Source organism: Odontesthes bonariensis, chromosome 6 (genome assembly GCF_027942865.1).
Source record: "Odontesthes bonariensis isolate fOdoBon6 chromosome 6, fOdoBon6.hap1, whole genome shotgun sequence".
Classification (NCBI taxonomy): Eukaryota; Metazoa; Chordata; class Actinopteri; order Atheriniformes; family Atherinopsidae; genus Odontesthes; species Odontesthes bonariensis.
The window spans coordinates 7,607,805-7,634,516 of NC_134511.1; the positions used below are offsets into that span (position 1 = coordinate 7,607,805).

The 26,712-nt window shown below is 40.4% G+C and overlaps 1 protein-coding gene across 1 annotated transcript in view; it reads right to left on the reverse strand.

The window, feature by feature from the left end:
* LOC142381911 (NMDA receptor synaptonuclear signaling and neuronal migration factor-like) overlaps window positions 1-26,712 on the reverse strand; it is a 71,132-nt gene that overhangs the window by 19,026 nt on the left and 25,394 nt on the right. Inside the window, exons 5-14 of the mRNA XM_075467207.1 lie at window positions 25,772-25,777; window positions 22,391-22,459; window positions 16,297-16,349; window positions 13,826-13,915; window positions 13,172-13,302; window positions 12,999-13,082; window positions 10,122-10,155; window positions 9,811-9,881; window positions 6,013-6,092; window positions 1,928-2,030 (exon numbers count right to left, since the gene is read on the reverse strand). Coding sequence (XP_075323322.1) covers window positions 1,928-2,030; window positions 6,013-6,092; window positions 9,811-9,881; window positions 10,122-10,155; window positions 12,999-13,082; window positions 13,172-13,302; window positions 13,826-13,915; window positions 16,297-16,349; window positions 22,391-22,459; window positions 25,772-25,777 — 721 coding nt within the window. The remainder of the gene's footprint in view (window positions 1-1,927; window positions 2,031-6,012; window positions 6,093-9,810; window positions 9,882-10,121; window positions 10,156-12,998; window positions 13,083-13,171; window positions 13,303-13,825; window positions 13,916-16,296; window positions 16,350-22,390; window positions 22,460-25,771; window positions 25,778-26,712) is intronic.

The window sequence follows — 26,712 nt, forward strand, 5'->3', positions numbered from 1 at the left end:
TGTCCTACCCCCAACTCAACCCTCATCCTCATCTAACTGTGCTGTGCCTCAGCCTGACAGCAGTATCAGAGAGCCAGCCAGGTGAGCAGAAGACGCTGCACAAACACACCTTTATCTAACACTCAAAAAATCTTTCACCATGTGTGCAGAACAGAAAACGCTCATCAAAGCGGTCCAATGTCAAGGGACAAAGCCAACTGACTGCCTGAATGATTTATCTATTTATTTTTAGAGCAACAAGGATGGAAAGTTAGGATCTGCCCAGTGGAAGTAGGATGTAGAGGATTTGTTGCAAAGTCTGTGGTCTCATTGTTGAGGGAGCTGGGTGTAAGTGGACAGAGTGTGAGGAAAATAGTGAAGGAAGTGTCAGATGAGGCAGTAAAGTCCGGTCAGTGGATTTGGATTAGAAAAAGCAATAGCAGCTGGGGCCCCAGCAGGGGGAGCACATAGGGTAAACAGACTCTTTGAAGAAGCAAAGAAGAAATTTCAGGATATTTAAGTGGAGGGTTTGGCCCATTTGAGCCTTTTGAAACCAGGCGGCCATTTTAGGTGAGTTGGCTTGTATGGCTTTGTTTTTGCTGGCATTTTTAGTGACTGTAGGACTGTTTAGGTGAGTTTGTCTGCTGAATCTGCTAGTGTGTCTTGTCCTGCCTCCACCTCTGGCACCCTCTATATTTTCATTACCCCCTACCCGAACCAGGGTTTAAATCCCATTCCTACTTCCTATCTCTTCTATTTCTACCCCCTACCCGAACCAGGGTTTGTATCCCCACCCCCTGTGACTGGTGTGCAGTTGGTGAGAGGCTGAGGTAGCTTGTGGTTATAAAAAAAAAAGAAAGAAAAAAAGATGGTTGTTATGGTGTGAGGAGCAGTGTTAGCTGGCATTAGGGGAGTGACTCTAGGACGCCAGTGATCATTGGCTGTGTTCGAAACCGCATACTTCTCCTACTACTCATACTGACTTTTTTCCCGAATGCATACTAGATTCTCCGAAATGTTGGGTATGCATCATGAGGTTACTACTCATACTTAAACTACCCAAGATGCAACGTAACTTGACGTCGCCGATCGTCATTTTCTGTCAAAACGGCAGTTTCAAGCTAGCTACAACGAGGGTAGGTTCACTTCCTGTTTTCAAAACAAAAGCACCAATTGTATCGTAATGGCTTTCTCTATGATAAAAGGCAACGGGTATTTTATTTTGTGAAAATAACCGGAAGTGCGTTGCTCACTACGGCTAGTTTTAGTAGCTCCGAATTCGTTGGAACAAAATTGTAAATAGACGGTATTTTGTCAGATTTTCAACACGTTGGGGATCTAAACGACTACTTTCTCACCTGAAAATTTTTCAAATGTTGCTTAAGTTTACAAAGTTTAGAGCTTAAGGGAAATCAGCTTCAGGCCGGCTGATTTCGGCTCGGGCAGGAGCGAGATGCATTGTGGGTAAACGCACTGCATACTGTCTGATCGATCAGTATGTAGTATGCAGAATGGAAGTATGCAGTTCGCAAGTATGTAGTATGCAGTATGTAGTAAGTAGTATGTAGTATGTAGTATGTAGTATGTAGTACGTAGTATGTAGTATGTAGTATGCAGTTTCGAACACAGCCACTGTCTAGCCTCCTGGAGGTGTTGTGGGCCCAACTAGATGAAACACTGATGAAAGGAGGTTCCCACCTGATGACCCCAATGACATGTTGGTCAGCACTGCTCACTGATCTATATAGGGAGTTTAGGGAATTATTCACTGAGTCTGGTCCAATTTTTCTTTAGCACAAGTTTCTTGTGTTTACCTACCTAAAGCTGCACGTGGTTACCAACCGCATCTGGTTCTAAGTGTGTGTGCATATTCGTGATTCGGAGTCAGAATGCTCAAGTGAAAAATGAGGTGAGATAGTCCGGTTCGTCCTTAAGGCGTCACACAAACCTTTTCTCCATTGGCGCTCCCCAGCACATAGCAGCCCATGATGTGGATGAGATTTGGCTCCGGATTCAGCTTACTCATCAGCCTGCTGAGCCGGCGCCAGAACCTGGTCACACAGGAGAAACAAGAGGTAAAGGTAGTCAGCGCCGTATGGGGAGAAAGTGAGTTAGTCAGAGGTTTTAACGTCAAAGCTACACAACAATTTGATCAAAGATAGCATCACTGCTATGGTTGGAGATTTCAGACATTTTCTTTACATCACAGCGATTCACATGCGGCCCCACACCTCAATATATACATAAAACATGAAATATCCATGAAATGGTGCTCTCCTCCTCTACTGTATAGGTTCATGGACATTAAGGTGACCTTCCTTACATTAGATGAGGAAGCACAAGGTTTCCATTATCATTTTGAGTCTTAGTGGAAGAAAACACAGAAATTAGCCACCTTGAACAGCCATTTTTTATAACTGAACCATATTTTTCTGCAGGACTATCACTGTATGGGCTTTCGACTTATCCTGTAAATTTAGCTTCGCAGCAACCTAGATTTGCCAGTTTTTTCCTTGGAGCTGATATTGGGGAATTTAAAAAAAAAAAACATCCTCTGGGTAGAATAATTCATCAAAGATTCAGACTCATGAGTTGCAACTCCACAGATTGGATTGACTTTTCTGGGTCTGCCATCAACAGCTCTCCTCCTCAGTTAGCAGCAGAGCAATGACAGCAGGAACACGATCACTTTCCAAACTAATTCTGTGTTTCAAAAGGTTTTTCTTTTGGAGCTCAAACATGTCTGACCATCAAACTGAAATAACCAGCAGTATATTGTCCTGGTTTAAACTGTCACTGAATTTAGATCAATGATCAAACTCACACACCTGAATAAACCAGTGAATTTGAATGAATATTCAGGATAAATTGCCGCCATGTGGGTCATTTCTGTGTTCGGAATTTGAAACAAACCTACAAAATGATTTTTGTTTGAGTCACCTGACACGAACAGTTGCAGGGAGCTTGCACAAGTGGCTTTAAAACAATGTGCTTTAACCCAACGTATTCATTACTTTATATGATCCCGCACATTATGTTAGGAGCCTTGTTTACTAGAGCTGCACGGCGGTGTGGTGGTTAGTGCCGTCGCCTCACAGCGAGAGGGTTCCGAACGGAAATGGCACAAGTCAAAGCTCCAGGTCCATTATGAGACTTACAAAGAAAAGCTATGTGTGTTCAACCAGACTTTGCGTAGAACAAGGGAGAGTTATTTTTCTTAAATCATCAAAAACTGCAATAACAACTCTTGTGTCCTGTTTGCTACAGTAAACAGATTAACAAACACTCCAGTTTCACTGCCTTTAGAACTCATTTCTACATCCAAGTGTAATGAGTTTGCAACATTTTTTAATGACAAAGTTCAAGGCATTTAAAATGCAATAATTTCCACAACACAAATAACTACTCTGCAGCCAGCTAGACACCTAGAGCTGACACATTTCACACCTGTTACTGACAAAACAGTCGAAGAGATCATCTGCAGTGTGAGTTCATCAACGTGCTACCTTGATGAGTTGCCCACTAGATTCCTAAAGTCTGTGCTGAGCAGTTTGTTACTACAACTCTCTCATCTTGTCAGCATCTCACTCCAGACTGGAACATTTCCAAAGGCCTTAAAAACAGCTGTCATTAAGCCCCTTATAAAGAAGAGCAATCTTGATGCCACAGTACTGAACAACTACCGGCCCATATCAAACCTGCCATTCCTAGGCAAAGTCCTAGAAAAAGTTGTATACCAACAGTTAAGTGACTTTCTCCTGTCTAACAATGCTTTTGATACTTTCCAATCAGGCTTTAGGCCCCACCACAGCACTGAGACAGCTCTGATCAAGGTGACAAATGACATCCGCCTGAACACAGATGCAAGTAAAGTCACAGTCTTAGTTCTGCTGGACCTGACTGCTGCCTTTGACACAGTTGACCATGCGATCTTATTACAGAGGTTAGAAGACTGGGTGGGAATCTCTGGTCGTGCTTTAAACTGGTTCAAATCCTATCTGGAGGACAGGAAATATTTTGTTGAAATTGGTAACTGTGTCTCAGACCAAATGGCTATGACCTGTGGGGTTCCCCAGGGGTCAATCCCGGGACCCGTGCTGTTCAATCTGTACATGCTTCCACTAGGCCAGCAGCTATACGCAGCTATAATGTGTCCTACCACAACTATGCAGATGACACTCAGATCTACGTGTCACTGACGGCAGGAGAACACGGGCCTTTAGATACGTTGTGTCACTGCATCGAACAGATCAGTGTGTGGATGCAAAACAATTTCCTCCAGCTAAACTCAGACAAAACTGACATCATTGTCTGTGGCCCACAGAAACAAAGAGAAAGTGTTATCAGTCACCTTGAGACTCTCTCTCTAAAACCTAACTATCAAGTTAGAAATCTCAGGGTAATATTGGACTCAGACCTGAACTTTAACAGCCACATTAAATCAGTAACATCAGCAGCTTTTTACCATCTAAAAAACATTGCCAGAATCAAAGGAATAGTGTCTAAACCAGACTTAGAAACACTGATCCATGCGTTCGTCTCCAGCAGGTTAGACTGCTGTAACGGCCCGCTCACTGGGCTCTCTAAACGGGCAGTAAGACAGCTGCAGTACATCCAGAACGCTGCTGCTCGAGTCCTGACTAGAACCAGGAAATACAACCACATTAGTCCAGTGCTCAGGTCTCTGCACTGGCTTCCTGTCGCTCAGAGAATAGACTTTAAAACAGCTCTGCTTGTGTACAAGTCTCTTCATGGTCAAGCGCCAAAGTACATCTCTGACATGTTAGAGCCACATGAACCAACTCGGGCTCTGAGAACCTCAGGGAGGGGTCTCCTGCTGGGGCCCAGAGTCAGGACTAAACACGGTGGGGCTGCGTTTCAGTTTGATGCTCCTAACATCTGGAACAGTCTTCCAGAAGATGTGAGACAGGCCTCAACTCTGACAATGTTTAAATCCAGGCTGAAAACAGTTCTATTTAGCTGTGCATATGACAGCTGAAAGTATTTTATCTGCACTCTTCACTTAATTAATTAATAAATGATTATTTTTTTATATTTTTCTTTTCCCCCTTCTTCTTTGATTGCTTTTAACTGTGTTTTAATTTTTATCTTTTAAATGCCTTGTCTTTATGTAAAGCACATTGAGTTGCCTGTGGTATGAACTGCGCTATATAAATAAAGATGCCTTGCCTTGCCTTGCCTTGACTTCCAGGTTTGTTTCCTGGCTGGGGCCTTTCAATGTGAATTCAACTAAGAGAACTTAGTTGAATCTCATTCTATACTTTCTCTTGCCCTTTGCTCTAGTGTCAGTGAACACAGCTTCCTACATAGGGCTGTAGCGATACACGAATCTCACAATACGATACAATATTCAGCCAACGATTCAATACAATTCGATACACTTACATCATTTTCTGAAAAAAAGGGACAGTGTGATTTGACATGAATCGTCGCTGATTGGACTGGTGCTCCAACCTTTGAAGCGGAAGGACAACAACGCCAGACAAACAGAAACCAACGTGAGAGCTCTGCACTTTATATAACATTTTTATGAACTAATTTATAACTGTTTTGTAGAATGTGACCCCCTGGGATTGTGTTTTCACTAATTGGAACGTCTGACTTTTCAATAAAGTTTGCTTTAAAATAAATAAATAAATAAAAATTTGAAAAAAATAAATAAAAAAATCGATACTTTATCAGGAAACAAAATATCGATATATATCGCAGTATCGATAAAATTGCTCAGCCCTATTCCTACACTGAGCACATCAAGTAGATGTGAACTCCTATATTATCATCTAAATCAGACCAGGAGTAAAACATCTTATCTGATTTTTTTTACCATCCAAGAATATTACAGCACTTAAAATACTGACTGTGTGACAAACGACACCAAACTGATGGTGCAATTTTACTATAGGACAAAATAAAGAATGATTCAATAAAACGCATCATAACACCGACCATGTGCTGTACACAGCCTTGAACACAAAGCCACAGATACTCTAATCAACATGCTGCAGGACTTACTGGACCATGTCTTCCTCCTTCTCCACCTTTGCAAATGTGGCCACTTTATTCTTCAGCAGGTACAGATGTCCCGGACCACCCTGGGGAAAAGAGATTGTATCATCAGAAGTATCTTCACACTGTAAGCTGGAAAATATACAGTGTGCAAATACGAAGAATGTTAGGTTTGTGCAATCTTTAGCTGCAACATGTGATTTACAGTCATGCACAAGACTTTGACATGAATTTTAAGAAGCTGCCAATTAAAGCTTCCAGGATGATATATTTCGCCCATTACTATTCCGAATACAAGTAACCATCAAACCTGTTCCTTATAGTTGTTATTCATTATTCCAGTTGTAGTTAATTAAGGCAGCAAGAGTCGTTTTAAAATGTTCAAGTTGACTGCTAAATGAGAGCAGAATGCTGGTTAGCAGTACAATAAACACCTAGAGAAGCATTAGAAAAGCGGACGTTATCTGTGTTGCAGATAATGTTTTTCTTGTGCTTCTGTAGTTCACTTACAGCCACAATATCTCAATAGATCAATCTTTATTTATAAAGCGCATTTCATACCACAGGCAACTCAATGTGCTTTACATATCTACTTTATATCTCTGCAGATAGCCTCTCTACAGTGTTGTATTTTTCTCACAGCAGCGATCTAAAATACTCAACTTTGTAGTATTTCTCTGTTCCCCATTTTTAGTGTATTTTATTCTTTCTGACTTCCCCATGTTTACCATCATTTATGATATTTATTTTTCGACGCCAAATTAATAAATACTTTGGTATCTAATAAGCAAATTAATAAATTGTGTGAAAAAGATAAAAATTATATGTATTTTTTGAAGTGATAATAGGAATTGAATTATAATTAATACATGTATTTAATCAGTGTTATTCTCATAGTATAACTGAACTTAATTTCTATTCATGATTACAATTAATTACAATTACAGCTTAATACAATGCATTCCTACAGTGGCGCACAGCAGTGGTAGTTTCATGCTATAGGGTTTCTTCTAGTCAAAATGTTTAACAGGAGTTTCACAAATTTCTTTTTTTTTCATCATTATGGTATGGAACCTGTCTGGTGACATGAGTGGGGGAAAAAAGACAAGGCGTGGGAACGACTTGTTTAATTCGTGGGACCGACCTGTTTAATTCGTGGGAACGACTTGTTTAATTCGTGGGACCGACCTGTTTAATTCGTGGGAACAACTTGTTTCATTCGTGGGACCGACCTGTTTAATTAGCGGGAACAACTTGTTTAATTTGTGGGACCGACCTGTTTAATTCGTGGGAACAACTTGTTTAATTTGTGGGACTGACCTGTTTAATCGTGGGAACAACTTGTTTAATTCATGGGACTGACCTGTTTAATTCGTGGGAACGACTTGTTTATTTTGTGGGACCGACCTGTTTAATCGTGGGAACAACTTGTTTAATTCGTGGGAACGACTTGTTTAATTCGTGGGAACGACTTGTATAATTCATGGGACCAACCTGTATAATTCATGGGAACGACTTGTATAATTCGTGGGAACGACTTGTTTATTTTGTGGGACCGACCTGTTTAATCGTGGGAACAACTTGTTTAATTCGTGGGAACGACTTGTATAATTCATGGGACCAACCTGTATAATTCATGGGAACGACTTGTATAATTCGTGGGAACGACTTGTTTAATTTTGTGGGACCGACTTGTTTAATTCATGGGAACGACTTGTATAATTCGTGGGAACGACTTGTTTAATTTCGTGGGACCGACTTGTATAATTCGTGGGAACGACTTGTTTAATTTCGTGGGACCGACTTGTATAATTCGTGGGAACGACTTGTTTAATTTCATGGGAACGACTTGTATAATTCATGGGAACGACTTGTTTAATTCATAGGAACAACTTGTATAATTTGTGGGACCGACCTGTTTAATTCCTGGGAACTAGATGTTTTCATGAATGAGACTGTTTGTTGACTGGCAGTTGTTACCTCAGTAGCGTCAGCCTCTTTAATCTAGAAATTAATCAATTATATTTGTTGGCTCTCTGGCAGCGGTTGTCTCTCTTGCTTTTTGGGAGTTCTCTCCCGACGTCTCGGCTGGTGTAAACATCCCTCATAAACTTAAGTCTCGTTTCCATTGTCAGTGATATTAATATTATTAAATAGTATTTCGTGCGCACTTTATACCTATTTCGTGGCCACAAATTAGTATTTCGTGTGCACGTTACAGCTAAATTGTGGCCCCAATTTCAGTGGCGGATCTAGGATATTTCTGAGTAAGTGGCCATTAAGGGGCCACAGTGTTCATAGAGGGGCCAAGTATTTGTCCAACACCCTTGCACACAATTCCCTGTTTTGGTAAAGTACTTTTTTATAGATTTCACCAGTCACACCATGTTCAAACACTTAATTAAAGGATAAGACCGGTTTTTTTACATTGGGCCCTTGATTTCACATTATAGCATGATGTTCTACTCACCCCTGCTTGTTGTTGGTCATTTGGAGCTGTTCCGAAGATATTCGAGAGGCGTCTGGCTGCTCTCTTGATTTATTCGGCCATGAAACGGTTTCCTATGGGCAAGCTTATACAGGCACAAACTATGCTGTTTATAATTTATTAATTACTGTACATTAGCACTGATAACGTGGAGGTGCGTCGCTTACTTAAAAAAATCCGGGTTATTGTAATTTTGATTTTTTCGTCGTAAAGTGGGTGTAACTGACGTCATCGTCGTGCTACTGCCACAGACAGCCCACAGACCTGCTGCCTATTTATTCATTCGGCTAAAATTCAAAATTAGTAACCCGGATTTTTTTAAGTAAGCGACGCACCTCCACGTTATCAGTGCTAGTGTAGAGTAATTAATAAATTATAAACAGCATAGTTTGTGCCTGTATAAGCTTGCCCATAGGAAACCGTTTCATGGCCGAATATCTCGAGAGAGCAGCCAGACGCCTCGCGAATATCTTCGGAACAGCTCCAAATGACCAACAACAAGCAGGGGTGAGTAGAACATCATGTTATAATGTGAAATCAAGGGCCCAATGTCAAAAAACCGGTCTTATCCTTTAAACACGTAATTTAAAAAAAAAAAAAACTACTAACCAATTTTGCATGCATTTTTACTGTACATAGACAAAATGCTCTCAACACACACAGCATGTGAGAAAATCCAGCATTTTATTTAATTTTTTAAAACCTTTTTACTTTTTCACAAATACTGTTAGTTCAAAACATCTCTCTCACAAACATACACAAAGTTGCATGTGGGTAACTACTGTACATTTCACTCCTCTAAAACAGCATTATTCTTCGTTTTTTGTGACGGGAACTGAACCGGACAAAAGACAGATGAGTGACAGGACAGGGGCACATCAGGGGGCTAATCAGATTTCAGCTGGGGCCAATGCCCCTGTGGCCCCGCCCCTAGAACCGCCCCTGCCCAATTTAATTATTTTTTTTACCATGGCACCAGAGGGGCTCCGTATTATGTTGTTTGCCTCTTTTGAGAAATAAGTCATATTATCCGAGAGTTGTATTATTTATTCATATCCAACACTTTGGGTATATTTCATTCCAATATAGAATCAGGACGATATAACTGTACGTCTATGCATTTAATTAGTTTACTGTTGATAAACAAGAGCTCTAAACTTCATACCTTAGATCTTTTAAAGGTGAAGTGAACAGCCACCAACTTTCCCAAAACCACAATTTAACTAAAAAATATACTTTGAATACAGTATGTCGCAAAAAAAATACATCTCAACAATGTCAAAGTATTTCTCAAATGTGTCTCTGCTGTCACTCACCTGGCAGAAAATGAGCATGTTCCAGATTTTACAGCCTTTTCTGTATGCGGTCAACTTCTTCTCTATCTCCTCTGGGGAGAGGGTGTCGGGGAAAGAGAGAGGGAGAAAGAGAGGTGTCACTTTTCCCACTCAGCCATAATGGTGAGAAACATAAATTGGCTGTCCCTGGAGAGGCTCACACAAACACATGATTAGAAAAACAATGACTCATCTCTCAGCCAGCTGAAATTTACTGCAACCTCGTATTTTTTTACCTTCATAGCAAGAATAATTTTCCCTTGAGCGCTATTCAAAAATAGGATGTCACTTACCGAGGATATCATCAAATGTAGCGTGTTCGTGGTCCTTAAAAGAAAAAAGAGAACACAAACTTATTTTGGCATTGAAACTTGCTGATTTCTACAGAGAATGTTTTTACCCTCCTTCACACACCACAAAAGAAGAAAAAGAGATTAAAAAAGGCTGAATATCACGTGCAACATACTCAATATTACGTCGTGTTTTATTCGATTTGCAATATTTTAACTGTATGTGCAATATTATTTCACTTTTCATTATTATTAACATTCATTATCTGGTGCAATACAACCTCTCAATAGCCCTGCCAACATCGCCGTCAATGAAAATTGTCGTTATATGCTTTACTTTGTATTTAACGTGTCTTGCTCTTCTACTTATTGCACTTATTTTTACACTTATTTTGTATCATAATTGCACATTTTAGAGCTATCTGGCACAGGAATTTCCTTTGGGATGAACAAAGTTCTATATTATCCTATCTTATCTAAGACCTTATTTGAGAATTTATTTTGAAATTCTGCACCCCAAATCCCCGGCCGATCTGTCAGGTCAGCCGATCAGCTGCTCCTGAGGGTTCCCAAAACTAGGCTGAAGCTCAGAGGGGACCGAACATTTTCAGTTGCAGCTCCAAAATTATGGAATGAATTGCCGCGGGACATTAGACAGTCTAATTTTAAAACTCTTTTAAAACGCACCTCTTTTCTTTGGCTTTTAACACCACGGAGGTTGTTGATTTTATGTGCGCAGATATTTTATCTGGGGGTGGACAGTCTATTTATTTATTGCAGAGCACTTTGGGAACCTTTGTGTTTATTTAAACTGTGCTTTATAAATAAAATGGATTGGATTGGATTTTCTTTTAGCCATGCTTGTAGGTGAGCTGTTTGGTTTGTCTTTTTTTTGCTTCTTCAACCAGAAGGTTGAGAGAGTTAGAAAATAATATGCAGACATCTAACAAAGGTTTAATGCTTACTTACATCAGTATATCTATCTGTAATCTAACTGTCTTTATTTATTCATGTTTGTGTAGTAAAATTTGTACGGAAGCCCAGAGCGGACGTGGTACGTATAAACTTTTTTTTTCATGGTTTTCTCAAGATAACGAGTTAATTTACCGATGGTTTTCGAGGCCACTTTTTCTCCCCAGTCCGCCCCTGTTTATGTGTGTTTATATGTATTTCTGGCAAAGGTGTACCCATTTTTACCCCCTTTCATGGATAACTGAATAAAGTAGCCTATGAATCAAACATGGAATGTGGAGCGTTTGTGTAACAATTCTGCTGTGAAAAAGCACAAAGCAAATCAGGAATCAGGTTTAACACACACCAATCATGCCGTTATCGTTTTCTCGAGATAACGAGTTATTGATCTCGTTATCACAGAGAAAGCGATAACGGCACCTCTCGTGCATCATTCGGTAACCATGGAGACGGCCTGCTCCCCTCAGCTGGTCACTGATGAAGTTGACTGTATCAGCAGGATCACTCGGGTGTAAACACCTGTTGAGCTGCAGTCGAGCCGGCCGTCTCTTTAAATGACGCGGGCCGATATGAAAGTTATCTCTACAAGACAAACAAGTCCGTTCTTGGAAAGGCTTTAAGAACACTGAGAAACTGATCATGAGCATTCAAGAAAAGATAGTCACCTCGTGATCTCGAAAACCATCGGTAAATTAACTCGTTATCTCGAGAAAAAACAACATAATTATCTCGTTATGTTTGCTTTAGCTGGCCTATAAAGGCAAGAAACCCCTGCCATGAAGTCAGCATACTGTGCAGCATTTTGTTGGACTCACAGAAATGAATTTGTTCTAACCTACAAAGAATTTGGATGTGATCCCTGTCTGTGCTGTGACCCGACTGCAGGTGGATTTTGGCTGTGCTTGAAAGAACGCTGCACTGCAACCTTCTCAGGTGTTCCTCCTCCTCCTGGAAGCAGCACCAGCTGGTGCACAGCCGTTGTGTTTTCATCTCGGCACAAAGACAACAAGGTGCCACCCTAAGATGACCTTAAAGCCTGAATGATTGTGTATTCCGCAGAGCAGAGGCATCACTTCAGCTTAATAATCAAAAGTGCTCGTCTTCATTCGGGCAAAAAAGCAATTTGGCATTCCTGACTGAACGTATCTGTCAGCTGCAGGGCTTGATTGAACGGGAAGAAACACAGGTTATTCTCTCCATTCAATCATTACCTTTGCTGACTAAGAATGGCTTGATATTCTTTTGTAGTAAAAGTAAATAATCAATGCTCGTACACTGAAAAAAACAACTCATAAGATTTACTTAAAAAACCAAAAACCCTTTGTAAGTATTTGCACTCAAATTATTTAAGTAATATTTAATGCTGCAATATCAAGTAACACTCACTTGCCAGTATCAAGTAAATTTTACTTCCCATAAAATATAACAGTTTTGAAGATATTAAATAACATTTACTTAATTACATCTAAGTTTTAAGTTATATTTATTTCAACAAATTAAGTAAAGTCTACTTGTTTTTCATAGGCAGGAACATCATTTTACTCAAAAGTTTATATATCTGTAGTATTTGCTGTTATTAAGTAATTTAGCGATTTTAACGATACACTTTCAGAGTAAAGTTTATGTAGTATTTCTAGGTTTATGTACATACAACTATTAAACATTTAAATTGTATGAGGAAACCTAAGTAAAACTTACTCTTCCCTCATAATTCATGTATTACGTTAATAAAATGTTTAATTTTACTTAAGAAACTCCAGTTCTTACTGAATCTTAAAAATACAAGGTACTCTAATAGAGTTTACTTCACCAAAAAGTCACTTTTATAGGCAATTCCCAATTCAAGGAATTTTGGCCAAGATGCATTAAAACGAGTCATTGCTCATTAAAGCAATAGCTGTTACTCACATAAAGAATGGGGATGATGGAGGGGTCGTCCCTACGGATGATGTTGGGAACATATTCTGCCTTCGGTACCTTGGAGGATACCAGCTGTGGAACAGAGTGAAACATGTAGAGAAACTCTCACTGCACATGTGCACATGAAAAAAGTTCTGTGAATATGATGGCAGGATCCGCACCATGATTTTCGGTGGGATGAAGTCCTCCCCTTTGCAAGCCACTCTCTCCATCTCCCTCTCCTCCTCCTCCCAGTCGGCATCCTCATCCAGCCCTTCATCTGGAGTCCCTGAGGAGGTCTGAAGCTCGCCACCTGGCTCACACACAGGAACAAAGGGCGAGATGAAAGGATGACACACGAACCAGATCAGAGGCGAGGGGTGTACCTTTTTAAAAGCATTGCACCTGTTATTTTATGTTCCCTGCACAAAGGGGAGGAACGGAGGAGTTAGAATCAAACGGCAGACGACACAACGCGACACAGTAACAGTCTCCACACAGAGATATCTGACACAAAGCAACAGGCAGATGGACAACAGGCTGCGAGATGAAAACGGATCTGTGGACGGATGGCAACAGCCCAGAAGCTGCAGACAGACCAGCACGCACAGAAAAACGGATAAAAAAACGCTGACAGACACTGACAGGGAAGTGCACGTGTGCATCTGAGTGCGTTAGTTGTGTAGGTGTGTAGGTGTGTGCAGTCCCTTCACTGCACTGTAACACAAGAAAGCTCCTACGTGTCCATGAGGACGTGTGTAAATGCACGTATGTACTTTGTGGGGTGTGTGCTCGTGTTTCTGTTCATGTGAGCGACTGAGAGCTGGTGGACTCACTGTCTCTGGAGTCATGGAGTGACTCGGGCTTGACGGGGGTGGGGTCACTCCACGAGCGGCTGAAACTCTTGGCTCGGCGGTCGACGAAGGCTGACAGAGTTGGGGGAGGACAGAGTCACTCAAAACACACACTTTCCAAATAATAATTCATCTCCAAGACTGTTGTTCCAGCGTGCTCCAACAACTGACCTCATGCTGTATCGCACTGGAGCTTTATACGTCATGTCAAACTGTTTTTAGCATTTTATGAAGCTACGCGCTACACTGTGTGGTGGTACATTGGGACATGACTGGTTTCATTACAGGAACAACACAGACAACTTCCAATTGGAGCTGTACCTCAACATCATCCCATCAAATATCTCATTTAAAGGGATAGTTTGCCTCTTTTGACATGAAGCTGTATGACATCCCATATCAGCAACATCATTTATGAACATTTTCTTACCCCCTGCTGCGTCCTGTGAGCCGAGTTCCAGCCTCGTTTTGGCGTTGACGAAAGTAGTCCGGCTAGTTGGCTGGGGCTTAAAAAATAAAGTGTTTTGCTTCTCAAATCAATATGCGTTCAAAAGAGTAATACATTTGCATCTCAAAATCGTTCTCCAGGAAAAAGTCAGACCTCACAATCGCTTGGCACTATTTTCTCTCCCTTCATATCACTGCCTGCTGCCGCCTGCCGCGCCTGTTAAGGCTGATTTATGGTCGCCTACGCTTGCGTGCGTCGGCCAACATTCCTATCTGTTCGTCGAGGAGACGGAGACTCGCGGAGACCGCAAGGGTTGTGATTGGTCGGCTAACAACATCATTTCCGGAATCACTTTTCCGGTTTAGCTCCTTCCTCTCAGAACAACAACACCGCCATTTTTGAAAGAGTTTACTGTGTGCCGGTCAACATTTGGTCAAAATTATTTGCATTTCAAAATCAATAAGCTCCAACTCCAACAACAGTTTTTCTCTTACGCTCGCCATCGTTCACTGTGAGGAGTGGAACGGAGCCGGAAGGTGAACAATCAATCAACCACTTTCATGATAGACGTCGCGAGATTGGGTCGTCTAACGTAGCGACGCCTACTGATCGGGAGGTGAACTGCCTTGCGTATCTGACAGCCCAACGGAGAACTTCGAAAGGACGGACTACGGAGACGGATTGACGGATAGAGACGGAGAAGCAAACTTTACGCCTTTACGGTGTTTGCTGCTCGGTCTACACAGCAGGCAGTGATATGAAGGGAGAGAAAATAGGGCCAAGCGATTGTGAGGTCTAACTTTTTCCTGGAGAACGATTTTGTGATGCAAATGTGTTACTCTTTTGAACGCATATTGATTTGAGAAGCAAAACGTTTTATTTTTTAAGCCCCAGCCAACTAGCCGGACTACCTTCATCAACGCCAAAACGAGGCTGGAACTCTGCTCACAGGACGCAGCAGGGGGTAAGAAGATGTTCATAAATGATGTTGCTAGTATGGGATGTCATACAGCTTCATGTCAAAAGAGGCGAACTATCCCTTTAAAGTTTTAATGTAATTGTAAAAAAAGAAATAAAAGAAATAAAGCCCGAGGAAATGCCCTCAGTCCAAAACAAGACAACCAAGCTCAACTAATTACTGACATGTGATAACAAACCAGTTTGGACAGAAAATCTTTGGCAGAAAACACATTTTGCATTTGTTAGTGTGTAATAAATATATATATATATATATATATATATATATATATATATATATATATATATATTCTTTACTTTATGTCCACATCATACACTGGACTGAATGATGAATTTTGAAAATCAGTGATTTTTACCAAATTATTTTGATGGCACAAGTTTTCATTCTCTATTTATTCCCTTTTGCCATCTTCAGGTGGATAATCTCAGTCGTTCAGTTAGCATTATGGGCGTTCTACAGACGGCTAGTAGGCTATATAAGTAGCCAGGCCAGATGTTTGAGGTTGGAGTATCTGTCCTGCCAATGTACAACAAGCAGTAGGGTTGACCCAAAAGTGATGAACACCATTTTCTGCCTTTAATTTATTTGTAATTAGGGCTAAATATATATTAATATAACATACCAAAATCCAGCAAACAAAGGGATGCACAGAAATGCTCATTTTAAAAAGACAGCACACCTACACTGGAAGTGACTCCATGTTGTTGGATAAAAATGGTTTGACGGTGCCGTATACGATCAAAAATAACAACTCTCACAGTAATAGGCAGATGATGAAACACTGTGAACACTTGAATGCATCAACTGGCCTCATTATTGAAGTTTTTTTAATGAAAAATCCCATTGTAACAGATACTATATTCATGTAAACATGCTAACATTCTGCTGACCCATGCAAGAAGCATGAATTCGATCTGATGACCATAATGTGTAATGTTATGGTCCATAGTTTAGCGCAAAGAAAATGCGTGAAAATGCACTGACGTCACCGGACAAGCATGCAAACAGATTCACTGAAATACTCACTCTGGACTTTGATCCTGCGGCTGCCCACCATCCTCAGGTGTTTGCGGAAATTTCTAACATTTAAGGGAAGAGAAGGAGGAGACGCATAAGAATGTGTGCGAGGTTATGAGAGTGTGAATATTTCCAGCTTACAGACAGATTTACAGAACTTAAAAAGAACCAATTCTGGATGCCAATTAGCTGACAGGCCATACGTTTGTGTCCAATGTTATCAGAGGTTTTGGTAGTTTCCCTAGGCTCATACTCAGACATTACCAAACAAAAAGTAACTCAATGCAAACCCCAGCTTGTGTTTCGCATGTACTAATATAAAGCAGGCATCCACTTCATACCTACTGGTACAATTAAACAAGCGAATGCTTCTTTTTTCAATTATATTTTATTGGCACCTAGGAAACTATTTAAAAATGCTTAATTTTGGTTAAATGAGCAACAGTGGGAAAGTCTGCTAAAAAAAGTCTCCGCTTTGGGCGAAGACATCGTGCGCCAGCTTGCACATTCATGACGTCATTGCATGGAATTAGCATTTTGCTGTGCGTCAGCTCTTCTGGAACCTTCTCCACTACTCCCTGTACTCACATGTTCTGCATTTTACAGACGAGTTCCCATAAAGCTGCTCTCATTCACACATTTATGGTGTCAGACAGTGAAATGAGTCTGAAGTTGTGACACAAAAGAATCTCTTTTAAGATTATTTACAAACCATTGGACACATTCAAAGCATTTCAAGACTGCCTGTCTGATAAAATAATGACTTTCTAACCACAGTACCTGCTGCCACCTGCTCTCTTCTGCTTCTTTCTGCTGCTTACTGACCTGAGAGTTTACCTCCAGTTGTGATAAAGATTTTTCCTCTGCTGAGCACCATGGGTAATGTTTGACTGTCTGGTTTGACGTTATATTTTTCTTAAAACAAATAGGAGTGGTACAAATCTAAAGAAATACATTTATCAAAGTAAGGCTGACTTAAAATGCTGTTGAATGTGCAATAATGAAAATAATTGTTTTGTTGTTGTTTTTTTATCCGACATTTTATGACCTACTTTGTACACTTGAGAAAAAGAGAAAATAGGATGAGACAAACAGAATAAAAGGAGAGATAAATCAGAATAGAGGAACAGCTCTTTGTGACAGGAAGTAGATTAAGACTTTATTGTCATGTAGATACACGAAATAAACAAAATTACTCCTCCACATTTAACCCATCCAGGTTGGCAGCCATTCACAGCACCCGGGGAGCATGGGGGTTCGGTGCCTTGCTCAAGGGCACCTCGGCCGTGGCGAAGAGGTGGACTGCCACCCCTCCAGCTGTCAGTTCCACCAATCTTTAAGCAGTGAAAGTGGGAATTGAACCGCCAACCTTCAGGTTATTGGACGAGCTACTCTCACCACTGAGCCACGGCCGCCCAAAGTAGGAGAAAAACAGTGTCATGGTTACAGTCTGACTGCGACGGTTGGTGAGCACGAAGGTCTTGTGCTCTTATTTTTGCTCAAATTGGGAACTTTTACAGTAAACAGCTGTGAAACCCAAAACTTTTAGTAATATGAAGAATGTAGTCCATGATGACTGGCGGCCTGTCCAGGGTGTACCCCGCCTCTCGCCCATTGACCGCTGGGATAGGCTCCAGCCCGCCCGCGACCCGATCGACGGATTCAGCGGTATAGATAATGGATGGATGGATAGTCCATGATGGTGAATTGTTGCAAATGAAAAGTGTTTAAATCTATACTTGATACACATGAGGAACAATCAGTCATTACTAATCATCTGTTAGACACAATGACCACACAAGGATTTAGTAAAACACAGAAAATAATCCCATTTTATCAGGGTTTTCAGCTCCTGATGTGTATTCAGTTTTAGTTTTTTTTTGTTCTCAGAGACATTTTAGTCTGATTTTTTAATTCATTTTTAATTCTTCCAACGTGTTTTGAGGCTTTAGCAGTGACTTTTTGTCACTTTTTCGACATATTTAGCGCAGGTGTCATTCTTATCTTTTGCGAGGTTAAAAGGTTAAAAGGTGCTGATATACCAGGTTACTGTTTCTGAATTATCAGGCAGTTATAACTGAGCAAAGTTTTAGCATTCCGCACCTCCTACAGAAGATGCTTGTTTATTAAAACAATGTTGACTGCCTGGTAAACAGGTAAAACAGGGAAAGCATTCATTCAACTTGGATTACATCATTCGAATGCTTCTGATGACTTTTAGGAAGACTTGTGGCTCGGGCCTGCAAGTTTGTTTTATGTCTCAACAGTAATGCTGTGGTCATTTCTCATTTCATTTTGTAAAGGAGTGCAGAAGAAAATCTGTACCGTTTTCATCTCTCTTCGTCAACTTTACTGGAATATAGTTTCAATGAGGCTGTGCATATTGGAATTGGTAATCCATGGGTTTTGCAGGGTTTTGCAGAAGCTTGTGCCATAGCTGGGGGTGGGAGCAAATGGTCAAACAATAAACTTCAAGTCCAAATTTAACAAATTTAAGTGTGGAAAGTTTCAAACTAGGGCTTTACAACACAAAAAGAGAAGGCGAGCCTCATACCTGGACCATTTTCTCTGTAAACTTTAACAGAACAAATTGAAGATAAGAAAATAAAAAAGAGTGCTCAGAATATGTAGGAGTGGAGAGCGATGACCAGGGGAAGGGGGTTGGATTTCTGTTCCTCAAACCTCATGGTGGAAATAGCTTCCAACTAAAGTGGCAACTGTGCATCGACTGCAGTGCATTTAGTTGAATTTATGTTCTTGTGATCATGATTTTACATGGTGAGCTGACTGAAAAATGAGTGCTCTCTGTTTGTGTTTGCTGACAAGGTCTGGTTACAAAAACTTAGAGGAATGGATTCTGCCTTGTTTAGTGCCTGCTGCACTGTAACTGGTAGCTACAGTTAGCTTAAGGCTACCTTTACACGGAAACGATCTGAAAGCAAAACGCAAAAGTGGCGTTTCGTTTTCACTTTTAAATCTGCATTTAGACGAGCGTTTTAGGGTGAAAATCTGCGTGCATACGGAAACGCAAAAGTGTGTGACGTTTCATATTTATTGATGCAGTAAACACGCCATATGGCTAGGTGGCAACACTACCAAGACCAAGTCTTTCTACTTCTCTTCTACCTGTTCACTCCAAGCGCGCGAAGTAGGCCTTCAGTAAACAAAATGGCGAAGAAGAAATCAGACAATTTTGTGTGGACTGACGAAGAAGTTGAGCTTTTGCTAAATGTTACATTACATTATAAAACTACCAAAGCTCATTGTTGATATAGCCTACTGATGTGTTTCCCACGGTTTTCTGGCGCTTTATTATACTTGTCACGTCATTTCTATGTGACGAGAAACGCAGTTTTGCGTTTTTCATCCTTTACACGGTGGCGCGACAGTGGAGCGTTTTCAAGAATTCCACTCTGGATGGCAGTTTCACTTTTTTGCGTTTTCATGCCCCCAAAACGCCGTTACCATCTAAACGATATAGTGCATCCGCCAAAAGGTTTTGCGTTTTTAACCCGTTTTCGTTTCCGTGTAAAGTGCCCCAAAGTTGCTAATTGTAACGACTTAAATTAAGTCAAAGGTGTGTGAATGTAATTATTATGAATCTAACAAAAGGAATAAAAAACAGAAGCTCCTGTTTGCTGATCTTTGGAGCTGAAGCTGATCATTAAAGTGGTGCTCTGTTTAGATGAAGCATCTGCCACTGTGATGAGGCTTGTGATAACTTCTGTAGCTGGCCGTAAGCCCCACAGCCTATTATCTTTAATGAGACTCACCTCTGTGGCCTGTAATTGCTACCTTTTGCCAAACTGAACTGTAGTGTTTCTTGCCACTTCACAGCAATGAGGGACTCAACCTTAAGTGGAAATACTTCCAATGCAATGCCGAAATATCCATATATGTAGTATCGAAGCCGAAGTTTCAGGCAATAAAAGACTGGTGACATGTCAGTGTTGACTCCAGGAGTTGTGAAGGCAGAACCTAAAATAGAAGGATGACTCAGAGAGGAGAGAGATCCATCAGTCAGCCAGTGTTGTATTTTCATACTGACTGACAGCAACTCCTAAAATCACTACCACCCACACATAAGACTACCGAGCCAAATTCCTGTGCTGTGCAGCTATAATTCGTCACCCCTCTTTTTCCAGTTATGACCTTTTTTTTCTCACAAATTCCATTTAAATATAATTCCATTTGTGAAATGAATATGAATGCACTGTTCTATCGAAGGTACGAGGCACAACACACACACACACACACATACAAGATCAAACAATGTATGTCATGCCTCAGCCTTGGTGGATGGTCGGTCTATTGCCCAACATTGACAGATTTGTTCGCTTTGCGGTGCCAGACACAAACAGCGCCGTATTTGATGGACCCTGGTTTTACACCTTGCTATTCGGTGAGAAACACTGATTAAACCTGCCACCCACAGTTTCCAGGATTCACGACGTGCACGAGTGGAACATGGGATGCTGTTCGAAGATTTGTGGTCAAGAGCAGCTGCTTGAGAGCAAAGAGCAGAAGGAGCGGTTCGATTCCTGTTAAAAGCATAAAACACTCTTTAGTAAATGTGGAAACCGTCCAGGCAGATATGACTAATAATTATATTAAAAGAAAATGTGACTTCTAGTAGTCGTGAGAACAATTAATGGTTGAAAATGGGATCATGGTGACAGTTATGTTGTAAAAATAAGGCTTTTTCAGCCCAAACCATTGTTTTCTATCCCTAATTTCTAACTCTAAGGGATGTTACTACCTAAAGTTAACCAGAAAGGGACAAAGATTAATCGTAATATGTTGTGTTTACATGTAACCCAGATATTCAGCAAACAGTGACGGCCACATTGTAAAAAGCACGTCTGCATTGTTGAGGAAACACTCATGAGTCATATCGTGCTGCTGCAGATTACGGGGGCGGCGCTGCTATGAGTCATATTCAGGGGTAAGAAGAAAAAAAAAACTACCCTTATGACCGTTTTAGTTGGAATTCCAAAAACTCAATCCACCAATAATCATAAACAAACATTTTACCCACGATAGAACATAATGTAAAAACATCTTACTGTTTCATGGAAAACATTAGCTCATCTTGAATTTTATGGCAGCAACAAGTCACAAAAAGTGGGGCGGGGGGGCAACAAAAGGATGGAAAAGTAAGTGGAACTAAAGGGAAACAGCTGAAGGAACATGTTCCTTCCAACTAATTAGGTTGAATAGCCTCAGTAATATGATTAGGTATAAAAAAGGGCACCTTAGAGAGGCAGAGTCTCTCAGAAGGATGGTCACACTAAAACTCAAACTACAAATTCTGGAGCAATTTCTGAATTATGTTCTGTCATAGATAATTAGAATTCAGAGAACTTGGTGACATTCGTGGTGGGGGTGGTACATAAAAGAAACCGACATGATTGTGTCAGAAGAATCAGTGCATTGACTCAGGAACACATCCAGAAATCTGTGTCTGGGAATATAGGTCAAAGCTCTATCTAAACTATAGGGGAGAGGGACCAAGAGCTTATCAGCGCTGAGTTAAAAAAGCTACATCTCTGATGGTAATTATTGCCTATGGAACTGGCAACTTGCACATCTGGAAAGGCAACAGCAATGCTGAAAGGTATAAACAGGTTTTAGAGCAACGTACGCTCACATCGAGACAATCGAGCATATTTCAAGACAATGCTAAACCACATTTAGACATTTAGTACAACAGTGGTAAACGAGGCCCTGTCCCAACATTTTTTTGCCATAAAATTCAAGATGAGCTCATATTTTTCATAAAATTTGTCATTTTAAACATTTGATGTGTTTTTTTTAATGTTAAATGGAAATAGAATATTTGTTTATGGGATTTAGAAATCCTTGTATTTTGATTTTATTTACATTGGACCCCACCTCTCCCCCATTACAGCTGGGATAGGATCCAGCCTCCCTGTGACCCTGAAAAGAATAATGTATACACAATAATCAGGTAAAGATTCATATCTCACAAGAGTGTTGTGGTGTGTTCGGATAGGTATTTGTTTTTCTGAGAAGTGGTGGAACTCTAACAGGGACGATTCGGCACCAAACAGGACAGGACAGGACAGCCATGACACAGTACCTCTCCATCATGGTGGCTGCCTCCTGCTCTCTTTTCCGTCTCTTTTTCTCAGCAATGCCTCGGAAAGCCCTGCCAGGATGTCAAAGCGTTAAGGGGTTCTGTCTGTAAATATCGTTTAATGATTAAAACTGCCCCAAACCTAACATAAAAGATTTGTATTTGTCTGAACCCAATCTGACCCAAGGGGTTCCCAACCGTTATAGGACATATGCATTTTTTAAATTACTTATTCTGTGTCCGCATTATCTTTTTGGATTTTAAGCTCTAGCGTGTTTATACATGATCCGACTGATTGCCATGCAGCATTAAGAAACTGGCCCTTTGGGTCTAGTTGGATTCGGGCACTATGAAGGATGGGGCAGCAGAAGAGGTGTTAAGGGTGAAAGGGTTAGGTCCATAAGGGTTAGTGAGGGTTTGGTTAACTTTGCGGACCGGTAAGAGGAATACTTTATCCACCAGAGGCAGAAAACATTGTGGATATTTGAATGTTCACACTCACACACACCAACACAAGGATCACAATGTAGTAAGGATCTACGACAAAAGACACTGAGGAAATAACTCCCACTCTGAGTTGACCATTCAGACAAAGTCGCCCATATTATCCACTCAAGTCAAGGTATCAATGACTGTCATGAATATTATTCCACTTAAATATCATTTTTTAAACCATGATGTTAGGTCTGAGCCAATTTGATATCCATTATGTCCAATTTTGGACGATGCATAACAAAACCACGCGGTTGCGCCTCTCCCAAAGAGGACAGTGATGGCTCTGACAACATGTCAGACATGATGGGAATCAGCTGTGACAGTGAATGTCAGAAATGAAGCCGTGTCCTGTGGCCTGGTTCTGACTAAGTGACAGACAGACAGCTGATGAGCTCTGAGCCGACAAAACAACGGACTGAAGTCACTGAAGTCTGCATCTTTATTATCCAAAAGTCTTCAAAGCTCTGCCTGTGCGTCGCTATGACATTTAAATTTCTTCTCCTCGTGAACTCATCATTTTTGGGTTCCCTCTTTGCCATCTGCCATCACGAGCACTCAGAGAGATGTCAGCCCTTTTGTTGTGCTGTGAAGAGATCCAGCTTCTTTTTTCACCAATTTCAACCAAGTAATTTGGAAAGAAAGAAAGAAAAAAGACCGTGACAGTGTAGGTTGATAAAACATTTAGCAAAAGGCTCTCCGGGGACTGACTGACAACAGCAACACGTTGTGTGTTGGTTTTAGTGTTTCAGCTTAGCTTTAACAATTAAAAATTAGGGCTGGGCAACGATCAAAATTTTTAATCTAATTAATCACACGATTTCCCTGATTAATCACGATTAATCGCATTTGTACGCAAAATCCAAAAATGAATCCAAAAGTAGTGTATAGCTTTAAGCATTTAGTTTTATTTTAAATGTGCTGCCATATGAATGAAAGTGCCATAACATTTGTTGTGCAAACACACTTTTAACATCAGCATCTTTCTGTAGTTTTTATGTAGAAGCCTCGCTCCACTGTCTGTTTCCTTGAATGACTTGCTGCTATCAGTTGTGTGTTTTGCCTTTAAGTGATATTTTAGACTGGAACTACTACGCTGAGAAGACAATTCAACTTGGCAGTGTTTACAGATGACTTTGGTTCTGTCGACTCCGCCGTCTGGAAGAACTTTAAAATGAAAATGGCCGAGTAAAAGTTCCGTACCCTTCTCCATGTTTGGTGGATCCGCCGATTACTTTCTTTTCCGGTTCCGCAGCAGACAGCAACAGACTTTTACAAAATAAAATCCTGTGAGCAACAGACTTTTACAATAATAAAATAAATTAATAAAAATAACTTAATACAAAAAAAAACAAAAAAACAACTACGTTAATGCACGATAAAATATTTATTGGCATAAAATAATTACCGAGTTGACGCGATAATAACGAGTTAACTCGCCCCCCCCAATTAAAAATATTGTTAAACTTTTTTTTTTCTTTCTTACTTTGAAATACCGACTAAAATGCATTTGCTGTGTTTTCTGTAGATTATAGTCAAGAAATAGTTTTCTATATTATACATAAATAGATGATATGTCATAAAAAAAATGTGCCATTAATGACACTATTAAGTTTTTCTTGTACAAAAAGAACAGTTAAAGGAACTCTTTTTGGTGGTAAAAACACTGGTGAACTCCAGTGTTACCAGATTTAGCTACTTTTCATTTCCATTTAACAAATAGTATAACAATCAAAAACCTAGCTTTTTTTTTTTTAGAACAAACCGTGCTGCTTCATGGAGAAGATGTTACCTAATATCGGTCGGTGTGAACAGGATCTAGTTTAGTCTGTCGCTTGTGCACCACAGTACAGACAGTGGCGGTCCGACACTGATTTAACCCTTTGACCAATGCACTTTTCATGTTGATTGCATATGCAAATGTTTAAAGGGGAAGTTCGTTCTTTTTTAAACCTGGACCTTATTTCTGGCATAAAATACCTTCATCTACTCACCGATAACAGTTTGGTGAAAGTCGGCGTCCTTCGGAAGATATTTAGATCACTGGAGATCCCGTATATCCATATAAAGACAATACAGCCTCTAAATAAGGCATTATCTGTCTTTATTTCACTAATACTTTAAGACCAATGAATGAATGAACGCGTAGTATTGCTCTGTTAGCTCAGAGCTGCCGTGTTGCGCGGCAATGACGTCATCCTAGTAGACGCATGTGTAGAAAGCTTCCTATAAGCCCCCCGATAGCCCCCGATAACAACAACACGGCAGCTCTGAGCTAACAGTGCAATAGTACGCGTTCATTCATTCATTGGTCTTAAAGTATTGGTGAAATAAAGCCAGATAATGCCTTATTTAGAGGCTGTATTGTCTCTGCCCTGTTCTCTCCCGTTATATGGATCTAAATATCATCCGAAGGACGCCGACTTCCACCAAACTGTTATCGGTGAGTAGATGAACGTATTTTATGCCAGAAATAAGGTCCAGGTTTAAAAAAGAACGAACTTCCCCTTTAAGGCTTAATGTATGTAACAAGTTAATTCTGTGGCGTTGTGTCTAGAATGTCTTAAAGAGAACTTGAAGCAAGGAACTGTCCGATATTTGGAAGTGCATGTGTTGGTGCAACTTGTGAATGCTTAGTTAACTATCACCTCTTCTCACATCTCTCAAAGTGGACTGTTCCCCTCCCTGCATTTCAGCTGATAATGACTGAATTTACACCTTCTAACACTCAGTCCAGCATACTCTGAGGTTGTGGGGGTAAAAAATGTATCAGACTGACTAGCACAAAACCACATGAGGAAAAGGGATTAAACATATCATCAAAGTGACAGAGTGAGGAAAAAGGCAGAGCAACAAGGAAGAATAGTGGGGGCGTTTGAAAGAGCTACTCACGATATTCTACAGTCGTGGTTTGGAAAGCCGCCATTGCGAAGAAGAAGAAGAAAAGACAAAAAAAAGAGAAGTTAGAAACGGCCAGCAAAAAACAAACAAACACACACATCTACTGTAGATCAGAGGACTTATGTTATTCACCTAAACTTTATAAGAGGAAATACTATAAGAGGAAAAGATTAGCTAGAAATTAGAGCACCAGAAGACACATGATGATGCTGCACATATGACCGACCTTAATAGAGTCAGTTCACATTAAGGGCTGCTCATTGGACTAATAGTTGGATCAGTGAATGTGTAATCAATAAAAATGCAAATCTCCCACGATGTTCGAAGTCGAGGACACCAGCGAGCCATTTTATTCAAAGGCCTTGTCAGACCCATATATCAGCCTGACCCCAATGGGGACTCAAGTAGATGAAAGCAGATGGAAAACAGGCAGGGCGACATATGGCCGGAGAAAAGGGAGCGTGATGGAGGAGAGGGGAAAGATGGTGGAGGGTGACTTTTGTCTGTTTGTGAGTCATTATTATCAGATCAGGGTGATAATTAACCTTTCTTCAAGACTGGAGTGTGTGTGTGTGTATGTGTCCTAAATAGATTTAATGCCAAGATTTAGTTAAAAAAAGCGCGTATGTCATTAATGCAGAAAAGTCTTCAGACTGATTTCTGAATATTTTGCTTCCAAAAAGCCAGACTTTCTCGGAATCTTTTGAAGTGGTCGCAAAGCATGTTGAAGGTCTTTCAAATATTTTCTCTGGAAATTTTCACTCATTTTCAGTCTGGTATTTTTACTCGACTATTTTCTTCTTTTTTTTTTTAGAACCACTTAATTCATATCTTGTCAGATATGAATATTTTAAAATAATAGGTATCACCATGAAACTTCCTCAGTTGATTACTTTCACAAGTATGAAAAAAAAATATACTGTCCATAGCCT